Below are 22,409 nucleotides of genomic sequence, written 5' to 3'. Positions count from 1 at the left end.
CTGGATTGGTTAGTTTGCATTTCAAAGACATGCTCCGGGCTGGGCCCTTTGCTCTCTAAGAATTGGCTAGCCCGGAGTGGGGCAGTCTCTCCTCAGCCAGAAGGGTTTTTTAAGATATCAAAGCATCATAATATATAGAAAATAAAAAAATATGATTAATACAATTTGAGACCTCATATATGAAAAACCAAATTTACGAAATAAATGTATATGATATACTTTCTCAAATTACGCTTAGACTAGCTGTGTTTCAGGCTCACAAGATCAAAGGAAAATGTAAGAGTTTGATGGTGGGTTTTCTACACAGACCCAGAATTGCTTATCTTCTTTATCCCTCCCTACACTCTTCATTTGATATCTTTCTTAGGGGAGAGTATTCATATTACCAAATTGGTACCGAGTGCTAATTGTGTGCCAAGCTGTAAAGATATAAAAGATAACCAAGACTCAGTCCCTATTGATGAGTTGTTCTTATCTGGTAGGAAGATAAACATGTAAACAATTGGTTGCGATGCAAAGTGATAATTATTATTACAGAAGAATGTAAAAATGTCGTGAGTGCACAGGTGAGGTAAAGACAGGTTGCACCGGTAATTAGGAGTTCCCATGCGGACAAGGGCAGGGATAGCATTCCAGAAAGATAAAGCATGTTCCTAGAAACTGAAAATAGACGGCTGGAGCATAACCTATGGAAGAAGAGTTCAGGGATGAGCTAGTTAAGGTAGGCTCAGTCCAGGACATAAATGGCCTTGTATGCTATGCCAAGGATTTGGATTATCCTGTGGCACAGGGGCTCTCTGGCCTTAGAGTACATAACCATCACCCAGGAAACTTGTTAAAATGCAGATTCCTGGGCCTCACCATTAATGATTCTGATCTAAGTGGTCTGAATCCAAGGATCGCAATTTTAACATGTGCTCCAGAGGATCAGACTTTGAAAAGTTGCCAGAAGAGATAGGGAATTTCTGAAGCAACGAGAGAGGCCGAAGAGGTCCAGGGACATTGGTGGAATGACCTCAACTTAGAGAAGGAGGGATGGGAAGAGGAGAAACCCTGGATATCACAGAGAAGAAGCAGTCATAGGTGGAAACTTCAAACGTAATGCCTGGCACACAGTTGGTATTTAATAAGTTGCAACTGAAGCTGAATTTTTCTGCAGTGTCATTGCTGTCTATCCTCAGACATGGAAAAGCAAATACATGAAGAAATTTACTACTACCTGAATTTGACCACTGACTTTGGAAGCTGGAGTTCTTAAAATGTGGGAAACTGGGCAAATGTCACGCTTGTAGGGCCAGTCCTTACCAGCACCCAACAGAGTTCACCCTCCCTCTCGTCCCTCTTCAGAAATCTTAGGTCTAGGGGGAGGCTGTGTGGAATGACCAAATCTCACTAAATGGACGTGGATCTGTGAATCATTTTAGCTGGATCCGGACCATGTGGACAGTTTATATATACAATGTGTCCTAAAGAATGTTTGTTTCTAAGCCCTGGAACCCTTGACAAGGGCTAGAGAGCTTTGGCAGAACTTGAATACACTTAATAAGAAGCTGCTGAATTTATGTTGCTTTTCCAAGCTAAAGAGAACCTCTTGCTTACCCAGCCCTGATTTAGACAGAATGCAGAGTGTAACAGAGACTTGTGGCAGGAGCAAGCAGCTGGAGACGAGAGCTGGCCTCACATGCACCTTCTTCAGAATTTGGCCAGAGATGGACTCTGTCTTACTGTAGAATTACCCTCAACCTAGTTGGATCCAGTGTTGATCAATGTTTTCATTCTTTTTCTTTGGCAGATTCTCTCTGCACAAACATTCATTTGGGATGTACATATTTCTGAAGGCTGGGAGTGCAAACTGTTTCATTTCTAATGTTCAGTCAAAACATTTCAGAAAATATTTTAGTTGAAAGGAGAAACCAGACCATGAAATTGGTTTCTTGCCATCTGCTAGTAGAACAAAGTTTGGCTTGAATCTTGGTCCTAGGTCCTCTCTGTCCTTGAATGTGATGTATTTTGGTTAAGTAGACAGAGTACTGGATTGGAGTGAGGCCGTACTACCTGAGTCCTAACCCTCACTCTGTTATTAAGTAGCAATGTGAACTTGAGCAAGTTGCTACCTTCCTCGGGTCTGTGTTAGGTTGGTTCCCTGGAAAACAGACTTTGAGACTCTGAGATTTGCATGCAGGAGGTGAATGGGGAATATTCTCAAGAATAATGCCTATGAGGGGTGAGGAATACAAGAAGACAGAGGGTAAATTTAAATTGTAATGCAACTGACCCTTCAGAGTTGGTACTTTGACGCAAGGGGAACAGCTTTTATATCTACTCCCTCCCGCACTGCATCAACCATCGAATGTGGGCTGTCTCCTAGTAAGAGTGTGACTTGGGGAAAGGCAGCTCTTTTCTAAGGAGAGCAATTTTCAGAGAGGAATTCGGCTGCTAACACTTGCAGAAGCCTTAGTTCTGAAGGTAGGATCCGGATAGCACACCTCAGTGTTCACTACAGTTCCTTATTTCATCCTCAAAAATGTGACTGGGTTGGGCCAGATGATGTCCTTATCAGTTATCTACTGCCACCATAAGGCTATGTAATAAAGACACACATACCTCAATGGCATACAACATTAAACATTTGTTTAGTCACAGGTCTGTAGTGTTCAGCTGATCTGGGCTGGGCTGGGCTAGGTTTGTGCATGTATTTGCAGTCAGCTGCCTGTTGGCTAGGGGATTCTGCTAATCTTAGCTGAGCTTGCACACATGTTAGGGGTCAACTGGCTGTCAGTTGATCTGGAACAGTCCTGGCTGGGAAGAGTCAGAGTAATTTGGCTTGACTTATCCTCCAGAAGACTAGTGTAAACAGGTTCTCATGGCGATGGCGGAGTCAAGAGCAATCTCAAATACGCAGGCCCATTTCTAGCCTCTGTTTATTAATTTATTCTAGCGTCATTTGTGCTAACATGGTCTAACCCGGCCAAAGAGAGTTGTACAGATGAGCTCAGAATCAAGAGGTAGTACAGCTCAACCCATTCACTGTAACAGGGAGCCGCAGTTACCAGTAAAGTGTAGGTATAGGGACGGTGGAGAATTGGGACCATTTTTGAAATCTACTACAATCTCCAGCTTCCTTCCATCTCAGCCGTTCAGTGGTTTTTGTGACTTTATCTGTTAGGTAGATGTTAATAGTCTAATTTTGATTCCAATTAGAAACTTGAACACTGTCCAAGTTACTTTTCTCTGAATCCAGCACCCAGCACAGAATCAGCTCAGGACATTGGTGACGAATATTTTGTTGAATGAACAAAAGCAAAAATGAGTGTATGTTGAGAATGAAAAATGGGAAATCCTAGGTTCAAGATAAAATCTGGTCTATAAAGTCTTAGAATCAGGACATTAGTTGTTAAGGACATTTCAAAATCAGTTTTTAAATGATTTCCTTTATTATTGTTATTATTATTATTAATCACAAAGTAACATTTGCTCCTTGTTAAAATTTAAATAACATAGACATGCATAGAGTAAACAGTGAAAGCTTCCACCTCACCTTTCCCCTCTACCCAGCAGCAACCACTGTTATCAGCTGTGTGTCCTCCTGGACGTTTTCCTGTGATATTCCCATGTGGGTGTATTTTCTTTTGCTTTATTTCCTTTTAACCAAGAATAAAGTCATACTGTACATTTTATTCTGCAACTTGCTATTTTTATTCAGTGAGATATACTAAAAACCAACAGCATGAATCTAGCAATTCATTCAAAAAGGTACATTAAAAATAGTTTGTGTTTATGAGGCATGTCATTTTTCATTTCATTGACAGTGCTCGGTTCTCATATAGGCTCTCAGCTCTCATGCCGTTGGACCACCTCCAGCAAGAACTGTTGTGATTTTGGGGAGAAAAACAGGTTCTTTCTCCTCTCACTTTAATCTGCTTGGGAGAATCAGGCTCTGTGTTTATATACTTTCAATGGTCCTAATCAAATAAACCACAGTAATAGTTAAATTGTAATTGTCTTCCTTTTATCAATAAAAGAGTAACAGTCTACTGTACTCAAGATACATAACCTCTGTATCTGCAAAATTGTGGTTGTTTCTACTGCGGTACTGTTTTTTGGGTAGCAATGTTGAGAATAACTGATAGACTCTCTTCCCTAGTATATCCATTAGCATCATTTGTTAACTTTAACTTTTTCATGTTTTTCTTAAATACAGGGAATTATTTTGCAGATAAAAATTTTAGTAGGGTTGAGGGAAACTGTGACTGAGTGGGAGGGAAGAAGCAAATAAAGCTGTCCTATCATTTCAAAATACTTTCCAGACACAGTAGTCGCCATGTTCAACCTCCCAGTAACCGTGTGAGACCTTCAGGAACCATTCTGAATGAATTATAATAATCTATTTTTAGGGCATGATGTTTGGAAAAATACATAATTGTTAAAACTTCCGTAAATTTAGTAACACTGCTTGAAATTGTATTCACTGACGAAACTTGTATTATGCATATCTTTACTTTTGGGGGGCCAAAATGACCAGATTTGAACTTAGACTTACTTTTCTCCATAGCAATGATGTGGTTCACTGAGTCCCAAAGTGATTCTATAATAAAAGGGAGGAACAGACACAGATTTTGAACTTAGCTAACTCAATAATTAAAACTAAAATGAATTTCCAAAATGAAATAAAACTTGAGAGTATCTGGGTCCAGTTCCCTGGTGAGTGAGGGTGATGACTCATCCGGGGGTGGGGTAGCAGTCTTTTTTTTTCCAGGGATGACTCGGCAGCCTTCGCTCTCACTTTGCTTCTTCTGATTCACCACTACCAGGGTGGGCAGAGATGGGGCTTGATGATCTTTAGAAGAGTGACTTTCACAATGACTTTATTTATTCATTTGTTTCTATATTTATTTATTCACTTTGCAAACTTTTGTTCAAAGGAAATGTTAGTTGAATATGTGCAACTAACAAAAGCTGTTGTAATTAACTCGGACAAAGGCTCAGAGCCTCCATCCATTCGTTTCCCACTGCTTTCTGCCTTGTCGTACCTGTATTTATTCACATTTCATTTGTCTTAAGATAATGAGAAACCCATGCGAGTGGTGGATGACGAGGACTTGGTGGACCAGCATCTCATCAGCGAGCTGAGGAAAGAGTACGGAATGACCTACAATGACTTCTTCATGGTGCTCACAGATGTGGACCTGAGAGTCAAGGTACAGGGTCCTGTTTCAGATGATGTAGTGTCATTCCTTAAAATAGCGACTGCATTTTTTTGTCAATGAGTCTATTAGGTATATAAATAAGCACAAATTATTTCATAAATGGGAAGCTTTTGAAATAGCCCAAATATTCCTTGTGGTCCTATAGAATTTGTATCTAGAAATGACTGGATTGGATGACCTCCAATGGCCCAGATACTTGAGTCAGACTAAATTCTTCTGTAACATCATTGTCATGCATTCATTAGACACTTATCGAACATCTATCATGAGCCAGGACCAGAGGATAAAAGGTTAAGAATATTTGGACTCTGCCTTCAGGAAACCCAGATTTAACATAGACTTACTTTGGAAGGGCCTAGAAGTTTACCTCCTGATCCAATATGGACAAGACAGTAGGGTTTTATACCTACTTTCTCCCTAGAGGGAGATCTTTTCATTAATTCATTCCGTGCTGTGTTACCCCACCTCTAATGTCAGAGGTTGGACAAATGATCCCTAAGTCTCTGATAGCTTTCACAGTCTGTGATTTACTGAACTCCCATTGAGGGCATAGCTCCAAGCCATGTCAAGACTTCTCTCTAACTTATGCTGGTTATGTTCGGCCAGCCCTCAAATCCATCTCAGTTTGCTGTTGTAAGTCCAGACAGCTATGAGCCAGGAAGCAATTTCATTATCCTTAAGTTGAATCTCAACTTTTTTCTGAGAATACATAAGCAAACATGACCTGATTTTAAGTGATGCTCACTCAATAAAATAGTCTCTGGGAATCATAAAAAGAATTTATGTAGATTCCTGATGACCACAGAAAGCCTCCTTCTGGTGGAAAATTACCCCTAGTGCTCAGGTCAGATATTCTACCATGTTATCCCATTTGGTTTCCTGTGTTAATTCCAGTGTTTCTCACTTTCTCTCCAGTTGTGGAGTGAACAGGAGCCAACTCAGACCCAGAGGTAGGGAAGTGAGCCGAGGGTATGTGTGGTGAGGAGGGCGTGGACCCTTTCCAATAAAAGGAGTGTAGTCAAGAAGAAAACTGCATAAAAGGTAAAGGGCAATTGTTTCACGGATTCTGAACCTCAAAACATCAGCAGAGGAACTACTACAGGAGAGAGTTTCTAGATCAATGATCCCTCCAGGCTCTGATTTCCCCAGCGCTCCTCTGAATTCCCCCAGGCTCTCTATCCCCTGAACACCGTCATCCATTATATATACATTCTATTCTTTCTTCAACAGCAATACTATGAGGTGCCCATAGCAATGAAGTCTGTGTTCGATTTGATCGATACTTTCCAGTCCCGAATCAAAGACATGGAAAAGCAGAAGAAGGAGGGCATTGTTTGCAAGGAAGACAAGAAGCAGTCGCTGGAGAACTTCCTATCCAGGTACACCACCTTTGGAGTCCCCCATGCAGGCAGGCATGTGTCCTGCATGAGCTAATGAAAACACCGAAGAAACACAAAGCAACACGAGTGTGTGCAGAGAGTGACCCTCCCTGGTGAGGAGTCTGTCTGCTTCATGCCGCTCGCCACTGGGCTTAGTCTCGTCCCGTTGGAAGTGGCTCTGGTCACAAGGCTGACTGGGGTCAGCTCCAAGCTTGAATGCTGATTTGGTGGCTTTGGATAGGTCTTTTCTCTCTTTTCTGTTCCTTTTTTTGGCCCAGAATGTACAGAATTCGGACCTGTGAGGGTTAATTTATTCCGTCAGTAAATTTGGAGGGCTTTGTATACAGCATTTTTATTTTACGTATTTAGTTATTAGGCCCCTTCCAGTTCCAAACAGGCACACTGTGTTTGATTTTTTGCTTCCCTGCAACTCCACAGCGAACAACAAATGTCCCACTAGGACCCCAAAAGGAGAAATCCTCTTGACCTAGCTCCCTGATTCCTCCGGGCGTGCAGTCTATTGAAAACCATTGTATGGAAACTCCACTACTTAGCAGAGAAGGGTGAAAAAAAAAATGACCCTACTTCCTCTGTTCTCCATTCTTTCCCCCATGTTGGATCAAAATTCTACAGGGCCTTTGGGGCCCTAAGAAGTGCAAAGCTACAGAGATTCTACCCACAACAAATAAACTCACAGAGACCTCAGTCTAATACCCCGCAATATGTGGTTGTAATATGCCCAACTGTGTGGCTGAGGGGCTCCAGAAATGGAGTGAGGATTTTCTTGGAGGCTCAGTGTTAACTGTGTATCACTATGGGCAGAACTTCCTTCCTAAGTAGATAATCTGAATTCTTCTAGATTCAGGAGGCATGGGCTTCTTAGGAGACAACATCATGATGTGTAAAGAGCATAGGATTTATCATTCATTCAAATTGCAGGTCTGCAACTTATTAGCTATGTTGACCCTACACTTCTCAACCTGCCTGAAAAATCTCTCCCTCATAAATAAGAATGATAGCAAATAGCCCAATCTCCATCCCAGGGATACCGTGGTCACTTTTTGTGGGCTCACTTCTGTACCAAGCAACTCATCTTCCTTCCCAAATTTAAGCTTCACAAGAATCCCATGATCTATGTACTGCAACTGTTGTCGTGTTGCCGAGGAGACAACTGAGGCTAATGGAGATTAAGTAACTTTCTCTCATCCCTGAGCTAGTGTCAATTCTAGGATTTAGTGGCCCCAGGCTAATCTGGCTCTCAAAGTCCACATTCTTATCTAATACTTCTTTTGAAAATATAACATGAATTCTTTTTAGTCTTGGACCCAGATACCCAGAGTTTGAAGCGAAGGAAGATACTCCTAAAACCACAGGATCTCAGAGCTGAAAGGAACCTGAGGTTCTTCCTTTATCCAAAATTCCAGTGCAGTGCAAGTATCTGCAATGGCGATGGAAGGCACATGTCTCCACAGGGACTTGAAGCTCAGCTTAGTCTTCAGGCTGCTCTATTGGCTGAGCAAGGGCTCTAGGACTCCAGGGGGCAGATGGCTCTTCGTCTGGTCCTGGGGGCATTGAAACACCACCTTCTGATCCAAGGTTATCCCTCTAGATAGAGATGATTTAGAAGATGATGATAAGAGCTTGTTGTTGCCCTTGAGGTGTTTTCTTTTCTTTTCTTTTCTTTTTTTGTTTGAGGAAGATTAGCCGAGCCAACTGCTGCCAAATCCTCCTCTTTTTGCTGAGGAAGACTGGCCCTGAGCTAACATCCGTGCCCATCTTCCTCTACTTTATATGTGGGATGCCTACCACAACATGGCCTGCCAAGCAGTGCCATGTCCGCACCTGGGATCCGAACCGGTGAACCCCAGGCCGCCAAAGCAGAACGTGCGCACTTCAGCGCTGCGCCACGGGGCCGGCCCCGAGGTGTTTTCTTTTCTTTTTTTTTTTTTTAAGGCAGAAAAGCTTTTTTAGAAGTTTACCTTTTTTTTTTTTTTGAGGAAGATTAGCTCTGAGCTAACATCCCCTGTCAATCTTCCTCTTTTTTGTTGAGGAAGACTGGCCCTGAGCTAACTTCCATGCCCATCTTCCTCTACTTTATATGTGGGACACCTGCCACAGCATGGCTTGACAAGCGGTGCAGTGTCCACACCTGGGATCCAAACCGGCGAACCCTGGGCGGCTGGAGCAGAACATGCTAACGTAACCGCTGCACTACTGGGCTGCCCCAGAAGTTTACTTTTGATTTTAACAATTAGTGTTAAATATACCCAAGTTATGAATTCAAGACCTTAGCTCTCTCTTAAACTTTTAAGTTAGGCTTCTAAATCTTATTATTCTATTTGTAACCTAGCATTTTAGCTGTCACTTTTAAGGGGCTTTGAATAATGTTAGATCTTGCCTACTAACTCAGTAATAAAACAACTTCATTATTTCAAACAGTCATTGTATATTTAATATATTTCTTTCAGTTGCTTGAAGTGAACAAAACCTTTCTGAGTACTTAAATGATCCATAAGTTTAACAAATTAATCTTGTAAATACAATGACTCTAAAGTTTTCTCAGATGTTCCAGTAACTGCATACAATTAGTAAGACTTCAACTTAAAACCATACTTCTAAACCAATTACTCAACTATATGTTCTAATTGGAATTTCAAGGTTGTCATTTTATTAAGCAAAATTCTCTTAAGTTTCTTAAGAACATAAATTATATAAAGAAAACCAGTGGGGCCAGCCCCATGGCGGAGTGGTGAAGTTTGCATGCTCCGCTTTGGCAGCCTGGGGTTTCGTGGGTTCAGATCCTGGGCGCGGACATGGTACTGCTCATCAGGCCATGTTGGGGAGGCATCCCACATGCCACAACTAGAAGGACCCACAACTAAGATATACAACTATGTACCGGGCAGATTTGGGGAGATAAAGCAGAAAGAAAAAAAAAAAAAAGAAGACCAGGATCCTTCTTAGAAATATAGATTGTTACTATGATTTTGATTCTTTGAAAACTTTCTCTCCATAATTCCAAATTTTGCAGGACTGAAAGATGCATGCTTGCTGACCCATCTCAGTAAAATCAGGTTGTCCAACCTCTAAAACAGACAGTTACCATCCAGTTCATTGCTGTTATTTATAACCAAGGACTTGGGCAGCTGTGCGACCTGCCACAGGCATCCTGAGGGAGTCTTCTCACCATCTCCAGGCAGAGTGTCCTTTTATAATCACCATGTCTTGGGTTTCAAAACTTGAAAGGGAAAGCTGATGTTATCTCAATTTTGTTCACTCACAAAGCTTGGAATGCTCATTCACGTTGATCACTGATTTGAATTTGGCATTTTTTTGATTCTTAAGGCATGTACACACATGTTGCATCTAAAGTCTTTTGAATGGGATAGCACCCTATGTATTTTCCTTCGAATGTAAGAGCCTTATGGGCTCTTATATTCATTACTATTTCAGGAACATCTTTAATGGATATTCAGAATGGTATATGATTATAATTTGATTGTCCTATGACTGTGCATGACTTGTGGTTACAACTCACAAAATCACTGTGCTGATTATTATAATTGATCTTAAAAATTAAAGTGGAATAGTGTAATACTTAAAAGCATAGGTAAGACAGCTTTGAATTTGATTCTTGGTTTCTACACATATTAGCTGTGTGAACTTGGGCTGATCACATAACCTCTCTGGGGTTTAGTTTTCTCATTTGCGAAATGGGGATAAGAGTATCTATTCTTAGGGTTGTTGTGAAAGGCAAATTCAGCACTAAAGGTAATGATGTCTGAGAACATAGCACTAAGTAAGTAATCAATAAATGCTGGTTATTAGTAGTATTAGGGCCAGTTACTCAGGTCCTAGTTAGAGAACCTTGTCATCAAGAAAGAGATTTAGTCAACACCTCAGAATTGAAACCTAAGTGAAGAAAACTGAAAAAGAATTTTTCTTTTTAAATAAGCATTCTATAAATAAACCAGTATCCAAATGGGAATTTTCCTTCAAATTTGCTGAGTTGTTGTTGGGTCTATACAGCTTGGTTTCAGCTCACCAGACTCTGAGGCCGGTCTAGTCTTTAGCAACATTCATCTGGTCCAGGCTATAATTACCTTTCTCTGAGACAGAAGCCCCAAATAGCGGGCAAATGCAAACTAATTTGGGAATGCCGGTTAAGAGAAGCAAACACATGCGTAGTTGTAGGATTTTTATTTACTGAGGAGCCAAAGTGACAGAGAAACAATTTGTCTAAAATAAGGATCTGGGCCACATTCACCTCTCTTGTTACATCCTATGGAAGTGAGCTCCTTCAGTGTCATGAGCTGAGCGTTGTATCTTAATGTGAAGGTCTCTAGGAGAAAGAAGCATTACTTAGGGGAAGTGACCCTCTCTTGGTCATGACTGTGATAGGGAGTCTCAGATCCCACCCCTCTCTAATCAGGACAGCATTCAGTGCTGCACACAGGTAAACAAGCCAAAATAGACCTTGCCCAAAATAGCTTCCTCCAGGACACCCTCCAGCTCTGTGTGAGGCCAGGAAGGCTGGCCTTGTTGGGATGCTGGCTGGGGGGAGCCAGTGCTGGTCTGGCACGCCTCCTAAGGAAGCAGGGAAAGTGCGGGAGACGGTGTGTGATCCGACGGCAGCCACTGTTCCCTTTCCCAGGAAACCTCGGACAGCCTTAGACACTCCTCTCGCCTCCTCTGTGCCAAACACATTCATCTCCCTATCCTCAGTGGAGATTTTCGTTTTTCTTTCCCTTTGAAGAAAAACAAGCAGAGGAAGCGAATGTAATGTCACAGCAAGCAATTCTTGGCGAGCCTTGCTACAGGCGTCCATTCAGAGGTTGTATTTCATCAGACTATCATTTTCTCTCATTCACCCAAACCACGATTCCCCCAAGAGGCCATTTTCTTTGGGGTTGAAAACTCTCATGTTCACTCTGAAACTAGAGGGGGCACAGGGAGAGAAGTCGGGAATGAAATCAACTGACTTCCAGCTCAGCGAGTGCACTGACATCCTGCTGTTGTCTGCACAAAAGGCAGAAAGGAAAATCCCCTCTCCAGGGAAGGTGGAATTTGAGACAAGTCCATACAGTTGCCCTTGGATGTATTCCCTCTCTCCTTCATACCCTCCTCGGGACCCTGAGAGTACCAGCCAAGCATCAGCACCTCTGAGGGTGGCAGACTAGAGAATCCACTGGCCTGGGAGTCAGAGAAATCTATATTTTGGTGCCACCTCTTAGATTTACTAATTAGGCAAGTTACTTCACTTCTCTAAATCTCATTTTGTCATCTGTAAAATGAGGACAATAAGCCATGCCTTCACTGAGCTGTAGTGAGGAACACGTATTGTGTAGGTGAAAGGGACAATAAAATGATAAGGATTCAATACGATTCATGAGGATTCAATCGTTTATCATATAGCATTTTGATACATAATGTCCACGGTCTGTTAATGGACAAAGTTCGACATCCAGAAGCCTGAAGATTAAGACGCGATCTATCTCCATGCCATCACATAGATAACTTCATTGGTGGGTCTTAGTTTAATTCTTATAACACCTCTTTGAAGCAGATGGAATTTTTGATTCTAGAGATAAGGAAAAACTGAGACTCCGTGAATTGACTGACATGCTCAAGGAATCCAAAAAGTAGCAGTAGTAGACAAAACGTGAACTTGAGTTTCCCGGCTACATGCCAAGAGCTCTTTCCACTGCCCTACCGTGATGGAGCTGTAAGAGCGGAAACTAGTTTACCACAAAGTCTAAAATCCTGTGGCTCTAGGTGAGCCCCCTTCCACTTCAGAGAGGTGCTCTCTACGTGCTGGTTCTTACTAATGATACTAAGGTACATTTTAGATCTTGCATTTGCCTCTGGAAGAACCACTGGCTACTGAGGAAGGTACATGGGGCTTCGTTTTTTCAGGAATCCTCCATGACTCTTTGAGCCACTTTCCCATTTTCCTTCTTCCTGTCCCTGTCATCTATTTAAAGTTCAGTTCTCTTTTTCTACTCTATTTCTCATCCATATATTCACTTCTCAACCCTCTCCAAACCCTAGAGGGAACTCAGCTAGAACTTGATTTTTCTTCAGTTCTCTTATGAATTCCTTATTTTCGTTGCTACAATTTAACCTACGATTTTGGCCTCATTGCCTCTGAGAGCTTCTTCTCTCCCTAAGTGACCTCATCGGGCATGGTGACCAGACTCATGCCTGATACATCACACAAATGCCACAGTAGGCAGACTGGGAAGTTACAACAGAAAAGTACAAAAAAATGTGGTAATGCAGTTAATGGTTTTGAGGAGCTATGAGACATTTCTAAGGGTTGCTGTTTTTTCTTAGTCTGGGCACAGGAAAAAACCGACAGCCAAAGTGCCTCTGCTTCCTGACACTAGCCTCCATTGTTTGAAGCAGTAATTGTGGCCTTCTTCTTCTCTTCCAGGTTCCGATGGAGGAGGCGGTTGCTGGTGATCTCCGCTCCTAGTGATGAAGACTGGGCCTATTCACAGCAGCTCGCTGCCCTCAGTGGTCAGGCATGCAATTTTGGTGAGTGGGAAGCCGAGTCACCACAGCTTTCTCGTACCACCCTCTTCCTGGTCAATTCTAAAATGGAACATAGGAGCTTAGATCATCCAAATATTCCCCAGTCCAGACTGCAGATTCCCAGACAGTTACTCAATTATACTGAGTATAAAGTTGCTTTCAGACTGGAGCCTTAGGCAATTGGGGTCTATCTTTTTTTCTCAATATTCTCCCCTCTCGGGATCTTCATCGGAGTGTTTGAAAATACCTGCTGTTTTACTTTCAATGATCTGTACTATGTGTCTTCTTGTTTGTTTTTTTTTAAATGTCTCTAAGATCATAAAACTCAGGTATCATCATTTCCCTAGGTAATACTTAGGTACCAACACTGGATACTTCTCCATAGACTAAATGTCTTTTGTAAAACAGGAATGGCTTTGGGAATTAATATCTTAATTGAAGCACACTGTACCATATTGCCATTCGCTTAAAAAGGGTTTGATCTATAACTGGGTGTCAAGAAGACAGCCAGATTTGTTAAACAGCACCTGATTTTTAAGACAAGCAGGTCAAAGAGAAATATAGTTTATAATTTTTTTTTTAGTGAATTGCCCAGTGTTTTGAAAACTAACATATGCTTTCTTTACCAAACATTATTATCCCAGTGGCCTGAAAGAGCTAATATCATTTTGAATGTGGATATACAGAAAGGAAAATGCATAGTACATAGAATGTATTACTAAGTTCAGTGATGAACCAAGGAGATAATGGCAATTTCAAAAATGAAAATCACAACTGAAATTTCATTTAAGATGTGTCTCTGAGGGCCAGCCCTGTGGCCGAGTGGTTAAGTTTCCGCGCTGCTCTTCGACAGCCCAGGGTTTCGCCAGTTTGAATCCTGGGCATGGACATGGCACCGCTCGTCAGGCCACGTTGAGGCGGCATCCCACATGACACAAATAGAAGGACCCACAACTAAAAAATCACAACTATGTACTGGGGGGCTTTGGGGAGAAAAAGGAAAAATAAAATCTTTAAAAAAAAAAAGATTTGTCTCTGAAGAGGAAGAATTTTGAGAGAGTCATTAAAGGAGGGAAAAAATAGTGAAGGGCCACAGATTTAAAAATTCATAATTGGAGCATAGATGGATCAGCATTATTTGGATACTTCTATTAGGAAGAAGAATCATTTGTTATAAAATCGTGATTGATTTATAAAAGGAGGGGGTGGGGGTGTGAGTTTTGTAAAGCATTAACAGAGCTGGGTCGTTGTTATGGTCCAGTACCTGTACATTAAAAATACATTTCAGTTTTATGATGTGAATTAATAACTCAAAAGAAAGCAGAAAACAAGCTCGTAACAGTGAGAACAATTAGAAATTCAGAACTTTTATTTATACTCCTATTATCAAGGTTAATAATTTAAGACTTCGTATCAACATACATAAGATTTGATCGTGCCAGTATTCTTCAGCATATTTTAAATTATTTATAGCCACCAATGGTGCTAGGTAAGACAGAAGTTCTTAGAGCAGTTAATGACCCTTCACAGATAGAATACAAATAAAATCATAGCTTTTTGATTTTCTAAAGTTGTCTTTTCAGCAGCTTTTGGGTGGTGTTTTATTTCTGATCTCTGCACACAGAGCCTAAGTCGCATTAGTGTAAGCAAACCCTTTTGTAATATACAGGAAATGTGAACAAGTCATGTTTTCCAGGAATAATTAAATTCATGATCTTCCCTTTTGAAAACATGACTAACGACACGTAGAACAGAATGCTTCACTTCTCTGGGAGAAGAGTAAAGGCTACAAAAAATTTATTTGGAGTAGCTTTTTGCCTGGATTTAAGCTCCTCCTTTAAAGAGCCCTCCCAGGGCAGCTTTCAATTTTCTCTCCCAGACAATAAACACCATCAATATTCATATTCCAGTCATTACCCAGACCAGGCTGGGATTTTATCTAAAACAGGAAACCTTGATAGGATGAATCGACAGCCCCATGTGCTCCTATGCTCTTTCTTCTGAATCCCTTCATGGGTGCTTCATCTTCAAAAGAATTCCAACAAGCCACCAAGGCATGACCTGCTCTCTTTTCCTGAAACTTTAGCTTCAGGAGGGTGGGAAGCCAGCATCCTGCCTAACTGCTTCTCCCCTGAGTCCTCTAAGTAAGTGATAAGAACGGGCCCTTTAAGCCACAAACTTTTGTGCGAGGAAGCCAGAACTATTTCTTTAACAATCACGATTGGATGGGATCCGCAGTCTTTTCTCCGAGAGAAAGCCATTTTCCATGTAAGCTGTTTTAGAACTTCAGGCGTGACCTTTTTTCAGAACACTAATCAGCTTAGATCATCTCAGACACTTTAATGTTCCCATGGCATCATTTTTGTTTTGTCATTTAATAGAGTGAGAATCACAGTTTAAGAGCGAATTATTCAATTTCAGAGTACAAACAAAACAAAACGAAACCACCTCTGATCCTGTTGTTAATCCGAAAATCTGCAACTGGTCTTTTTCAACGTTTTAAAAGTATTTAATTACTTTTTTATGGAAAAATTTAAAAATGGATTGCTTTACCTAATCTATATACTTTTTAAGCGTGGAGATTTCTAATTTGTCAGACATCCAGTCTTTGGAAGTAAACGATGACTTACTAACTCTGTGGCTTTCTTTTTTCTCTCAGGTCTGCGCCACATAACCATTCTGAAGCTTTTGGGTGTTGGGGAGGAAGTTGGGGGAGTTTTAGAGCTGTTCCCGATTAATGGTAAAGTGTCGTTTTAAAGCAGTATGAACTACTGTCAAGTTCAGTTAGATTATATTAAGCTGTATGCAAGCAGTGGGAGTACCTCCAAGGTGACCAGAGTTCACTGAATCCTCCCCACCTCGTGGTGTGTGCCCGCACATGTGTGTGCGTGCGTGTGTGTGTGTGCACAGTATGTGTGTAGAGGAAGTCAGTGGAGCACAAGCACTAATATTGTTTGTAAAATAAAATCATTCATAAGTGACAGTGAAAATATCCATTTTCTTAATTAAAGGAATGCTTTTTTCTGCAGAGGGCTTTACGGTTTACAGAGCATCTCCATCTATGTGACTCATTTAATTCTCACAACAGTTTTATGAGGCGCATAGGCCGTATCTCATTGATTCCCTTTCAACAGACGAAGACACACACTAAAAAGTTCAGAGATGCTGAAATAAAATGACTAGCGACTAAAGGTTTCAGAACAAACCCAGTCTTTTCTTCCAAGATCAAGCTCTTAATGTGTATCAACTCTCTGGCACAATGCTGGGCAGAGCAGACACCCAGAAAGTGTCAGTGCCCCGTCCCTGCCCCTTTCTTTTGTTCTAATCATAATAAGTTAAATACATTTATCCAGCTCTTCCATAATTAGTTTTTTTTCACCTTTGACAATGAAATAAGCTTTTTATTATGAAGACAACAGTATCAAAAGGAAAGCGATAATTGCAAAGAAGTAACTAAGCTGAATCAGAAATAAACTTAGAAATAGAAATCTTTGTGACAAATTTTAAAGAAGTTGATCTTGCCAGGATTAAATTAAGGGACTGGTTTTATATTTTGTAACATTCCTATAAAGAGACAGCACGTGCCCCAAAGTTTGACACTAATAATGTTGTAGGCCAGCAGGGACATTTAATTTCCAGTAGGAAAAAACAGCAAACTTCTTTAACTGGACTTTGAGCTAAAGGGAACAGACTTGTGGGTCCTCTCTCTATTCTCACAGTGATTTCTTCTCTCTTTGATGTTTTCCTGAGCACTGACTCTTTAATCCACTAACAACAACTTTTCAAATCCGATTCTAGGGAGCTCTGTTGTGGAGCGAGAAGACATCCCAGCCCATTTGGTGAAAGACATCCGTAACTATTTTCAAGTGAGCCCGGAGTACTTCTCCATGCTTCTAGTTGGAAAAGATGGAAATGTAAAATCCTGGTATCCTTCCCCAATGTGGTCCATGGTGATCGTGTACGATTTAATTGATTCGATGCAACTGCGGAGACAGGAAATGGCCATTCAGCAGTCACTGGGGATGCGCTGCCCGGAAGATGAGTACGCAGGCTACGGCTACCATAGTTACCACCAAGGATACCAGGATGGTTACCAGGATGACTACCGTCATCATGAGAGTTACCACCATGGATACCCTTACTGAACAGAAATATGTAACCTTAGCCCCAGTCAGTTTCCCCTGCAGCTGTTAAAGCCACGTGTGGCCAGCTATGTAAAGGAGTGCTTTCACACTGCCTACATTCCCTGCCTTTTTCTTTCAGTGTTCTTCCAAGATTAAATAAATAGCAAACTTTTGCCTACTCATGAGTTGTTATTGAAGGCTTAAATCATAAAGACGTTTAAAAGAACTGTTTGTTTCTCTAACTGGAGGGGATCTGGTGCTGAATAATGGTAATGAAAATGGATATTTTCCTTCTGTTACATGATGGACGTGATCTGGAATACAAAGTTCTATAGAATGTGTATTTATACCTCTTTTTGACTTTTTTTTTAGTATTAATTTGTAAGTAAAAACTACGATTGTTAAAGAAAATTAAAGATCGCACCACATGCTTTCAAGAAACATCTGAACAGATGGAATAGCTTCTTAACACTTTTCAAAATGTCAGTCTAAAAATGATTAAGATGGCCCTGCTTTATGTTGTGAGCTTCCTTCATGAAGCTTGATCCCACAGGAGTACAGTGATAATGGCTACCAAAACCAGGGAAACACCAAACCTGGCTTTGCCATCGTAGCCGCTCCCTGCCCTGTTTCTGTTATCTTTAGTGTCATTTCAGACACAGATCAGGGAAAAGGAATCCCTAAATCATCACCAGAATCTGGCACTGCGGCCAGGGGTGATACTTCCAGAGTTGTAGCAGGTGCCATGGATTTCCTGGCATGGAAAACTTGGACCCTCACACTTGACCTCCTGTATTAACTTGCTAATGGACCCATTACCATCCTGGCATCTTTTAAAAGAAAATTCCCAAGAATGAGATTATATCCAAGGGTTCTTTTTGTTTTAAAGACAAATGTTAATAAGTTACAGTGGATAAATTTGTAGCCAGAGTGCAAAATAAAATCCTTATCTTTGAAAAAGAGCATTTATTTTTTACATTTGGCATGTCAAACTAAATATCTTCCCTTCCTCCCTCCCTCTTTCCTTTCTTTCATTGTTTCCTACTTTTCAACAAACAATATCAAGTAATATTACCAACTAATACCCGTGAATTTGCCCTTAGGTAGGCAGTCAGATCCCCAGGCATTTGGCGTCCTGACAGTGCCAGCCTCCCTCAATAATGGGGAGGTTTATTTTTTGCCACGGTTATTAATAACTAATTCTCCAAATCATCTTGGTATTGATTATTAACTCTAATGAGCACAGATACTAATAACTGCATTCAAGCCACATGTGAATATTATCTATTATCTGTGCCTATTGGCACAAATTTGTTTTACATCATCTGAACTTTCTTATAATTATAGTGAAAGTGGAATTTGTAGCTCAAGGAACTTGAGAAATTGCTCGTTTTGTCCTTCATTCTCCACGAAGACCATTCATTCTTACCTGTGTAACAGGCAACTGAGGTCCAGAAAGTTCAAGTGACTTGAGAACACAGTTCTCTTATGTAAATTATGCTCCCATCCCACCCCTCTCCTTCTCTCCTTCTCCCTCCTTCTAGAACAGTCTGTACCAGCTGCTTGAGGTGTGCAGGTGGGAGACAGATTGATGCGTATTGCTCATAAACTTTTGCCAACGTAAAGAACAGCTTAAAATTGCCAGTAAAAATGGTTTTCTTTACCATCGCTTCTGAAATTATGTAGGGACAATTTCTAAGTAAGGGGCCCAAAAAGTCTCAATTTCAGGAAATATAACAATGAGGGAGTCTCATCTCCCAAGGAAACTAATTAGACAGGAATAATAGGAAATTTACTTACAGAATAATATTAATAAGGTCCTCCAACCAAAGACAGACAACACTTTTTCATAACCTGACTGAGATTACTTCTTCAAGCATACTTCTGGTTTCACTGGCACTGAGGCAATAATTATCAAAGCATCTGAACTGTCCCTTCTCTAGTGAGTGGGCCGAGAAGTCACGGGTCATCATTTGGAGCGCTACAGAATAAGCCATAGCTCAACAACAGACCGAAACAATCAGAGCAAGATGCTATTAGTAAGTGTCCTCGAATCCTAGGATCTGGAAAAATACAAAGTATATCTCCGTAAATGGGAGGCTTGGAGACAGGTAACCTGTATCTCTGTCTTCTAAGGGGTATAATCAGGTGGTTTGAAACCTAGGTATCATTTTTCCATAAAAGCACTTCCTTCCAAACAGCAACAAAAAAGGTAAGAAACAAAGAAAATAGTCTTTGAGAAAGATTATGGAATTATGGTATTTAGAAGAAAAAGCCCTCAGTTGAGTTAGGGAAATCTGGCAGACTCTGAGGACACAGCATTGCCAAAGTTGCTGGTTGTCACAATTCCCTTCCATGAATTTCCGAGAATTGCTTTTTCCAAGAGAAATCTTGGGGCTCTGAGGTGAATATTAATTCAGCAGAGACCCTTCCTCTGCTTCAGAGGCAGGCGGTCCAGACGCGGTGGGGGTGGTAGAGCCCAGCTGGTCTCATTGTCTGGGTTAGTTAATAATGAAGCTCATACCTTCTCAACTTCTAGAGCCTTGAGGATGAAAACAGCTCAAGACTATGGTGAATGATGGCCTCATTGGGCCCTGATTGATGATCTCAGGACTCAGTAATGTATGGAGTCTAGAAAAAGAAGCCTCTTAAAAAGTACCTTTGTGCATTTCTCTGCCTCCACCAACTCCCCTTTGCCTGCAGAATGTTTTCCTTTCCTCTTTTCTCCCCCTTGGCTGCTCTTACTTAATGGTTTGGAGTGTGCAGATAGTGGCGTATGGCTGGTGAGCACTCTTGACTTCATGACAAGGTGAAGCACAATTAAAACACCAACTATTTCTCTTCCATTCTCTCAGAGTTGGCGCAGAGCATCCAATGCCAGACTTTCTTTTAGTTTTGTAAAAGGGCCACTGGGCTTGGGAAAACGGCTGGTTCTTGCCCTGCCATGTACTTACCTGTGTGACCGAAGGTGAGTCACTTTCCCTTTGGGACTCAGTTTCTCAAGTACAAAATGAGAGAGCAGGAGTAGACATCTAAGTTCCTGTCTAACTCCATGACACTTAGGAATCTTGCTTGGAATTCATATTCCTTTAGGGAACAGAATGCTAAGCTCAGAGGTTTCCTACAAAACAATTGATGTTAAATTTTCGGAGAACCTAGACTTCATAGTTCAGAATCCAGCTGCAAGTTTTTACGGGAGTGGGGAAAGGTATTAAATAACTTCACTGAACTCTTCCCAGCATATTGCAATGCTGTGGCTGAGACCCAGTGAGGTCCTGGCCGCTAACACACAGAAACCCTCATCATCTCCTTACAGGCAGACTGCGGCTTCCAAAAACGTTCAGGTTGGCAAGGACTGTTTGCATCCTGAACATTTCAGTCCCTCCAACAAGGCATATGCTTGTTCTTCAATACAATTTCCTGATTTGGTGACCACATGTATCACCTCTCTGATATCCTGAAGCTTGGACAAACTGGGCAGTCCCTTGGCAGATTGCAGAGACCTTAAATATTCGTACTGTCCTTCTAGAAAGCAAAAGAATTGTCCTCCATTCTCCAATCCATGTGATGATCTATGTGCCAAGGGGGTTGGGTGAAGGGCTGGGGTGATTTCAAATAGCTAAAACTGACCCTGGGCAAAGTTTTCTTTGGTTTTCCTCCTCCATAAGCATCCTTTTCCTCTCTCTTAGACATTTCCTCTTTCCCAGCCCCTCTCCCATGATCCATTCTGGCTCAGAGATGGTTACAAGTGATTAGGTATAATCGATAGGCTGAAAGTGCCACCCTTTCCAAGGATATCTACGATGCAAAAGGAGCTCCTCGAAGGAGGGCAGTAGGGAACAGCTTGGCAAACTGTCTGGAAGATTGCCAATCCCTGCAATCAAGCCTTACTTTCCTTCCCAAAAACATCAGAGAAAGAGTAGATTCCTCCTGCAGACTTCACCATCATTCCATTTGGCTTCTTTAGTCCTCTTTTCTATCTTTCACTTGCTTCTTGTCATGAGTACTCTTCAGGGAGCCAAATTAGAACAGGGTATGCAAAGGCAGGAATATGCCCCAATTTGGCAAGACCTGATCAGGAATACCTGAAACCCTTGATGTGTGCAAAGAACCACCTTGTCATTCCAGTTTTTAATCCAAGATACTAACTTGCAGGTTAGAGTCAAGTTACATTCAAACATTTATTGTATTTATACTATCTTTTCTGTAGTCTGCTAGAAACCAAGAATACAAAACTCAAAAAGACACTCCTTGTACAGAAGCTCACAGATTAGTGGAGATGAGTCATGTACACAGTCACTTATAAGACAGTATGCATAATCAATGATGGGTCCTTTCGGGGGTGGGGGTGAGTCAGGAGGAAGGGACCAGGGAGAGATAAGTGATGACAGTTCTTCAGTCTTCGGAGGTAAGAATTATTATATTGCCCTTCCTGTCAGTCTCCATATGATTTGAGCAAGTACCTCATACTGACTCCATCGTCACCATGGTCAATGGGTTTTGGATGCTCACAGGGCAGGTGCTACTTCTCCAGGGAACTTCTTACGTGCCCTAGATTGAAGAAGTTGTCTGGATGTCCATGAAAGACGGTGGCACTAGTATTAATTCATTCATAAACACCACCCCCTCCCTGAAATAAACTAAAATGAACAAAAAGTAGTAAATTTGTAGAAGAAAACTTCATCAAGATTGAAACTATGGAATAGCCTTATTCTTATAGCATAAACTTTGAGACATGTGCCTATCCCCAACTTGGGTAAACTGGGCACTAGAAAAGATAGGTAATACACCTTAGTCTATTGCCTGTGCAAGGATCAGATGTGGCTGAGAGGCCAAAGACAGGTGAAATGGCTATGCCCTTTTTCCCCCACTGCTGACCCACCCTGCTTCCTAAGTGGAGAAAGGTTTGGAGGTGAGGGTATACGGAGGACACAGCTGTTTACAGCTAGACTGGAAAAGCTCTAGCTTTATCCCTGGGGACATGAGGATGTCTGGTGTTTGACTCTTAGCCAAGACAAGGGCAGTAGGATTTATGATGTGCTATTTAAAGTCTGAAATTACCCTGGGCATCCCCAGGGTCAGTTTCTTTAATGATGGTTTCCAACTGGCCTAATAAGATTAAGTAAACCTGGTTGGTTACATGGCCAGATATGCATAAATAT

The 22,409-nt window shown here is 41.3% G+C and overlaps 1 protein-coding gene across 4 annotated transcripts in view; it reads left to right on the top strand.

Moving 5' to 3' along the window:
* CCDC80 (coiled-coil domain containing 80) overlaps nt 1–17,425 on the top strand; it is a 34,864-nt gene extending 17,439 nt beyond the window's left edge. For all 4 annotated transcript variants that reach the window (XM_046658695.1, XM_046658696.1, XM_046658694.1 and 1 more), the window contains exons 4-8: nt 5,062–5,198; nt 6,438–6,586; nt 13,023–13,126; nt 15,783–15,863; nt 16,922–17,425. In XM_046658695.1, coding sequence (XP_046514651.1) covers nt 5,062–5,198; nt 6,438–6,586; nt 13,023–13,126; nt 15,783–15,863; nt 16,922–17,268 — 818 coding nt within the window. In that variant the 3' untranslated portion in view covers nt 17,269–17,425. The remainder of the gene's footprint in view (nt 1–5,061; nt 5,199–6,437; nt 6,587–13,022; nt 13,127–15,782; nt 15,864–16,921) is intronic.
* Nucleotides 17,426–22,409: the final 4,984 nt, after the last annotated feature.

The sequence above is a fragment of the Equus quagga genome, chromosome 4 (assembly GCF_021613505.1).
Source record: "Equus quagga isolate Etosha38 chromosome 4, UCLA_HA_Equagga_1.0, whole genome shotgun sequence".
In the NCBI taxonomy this organism is placed as follows: Eukaryota; Metazoa; Chordata; class Mammalia; order Perissodactyla; family Equidae; genus Equus; species Equus quagga.
Note: the sequence above shows the minus strand (reverse complement) of the source record. Positions and strands in the feature narration are given on the sequence as shown.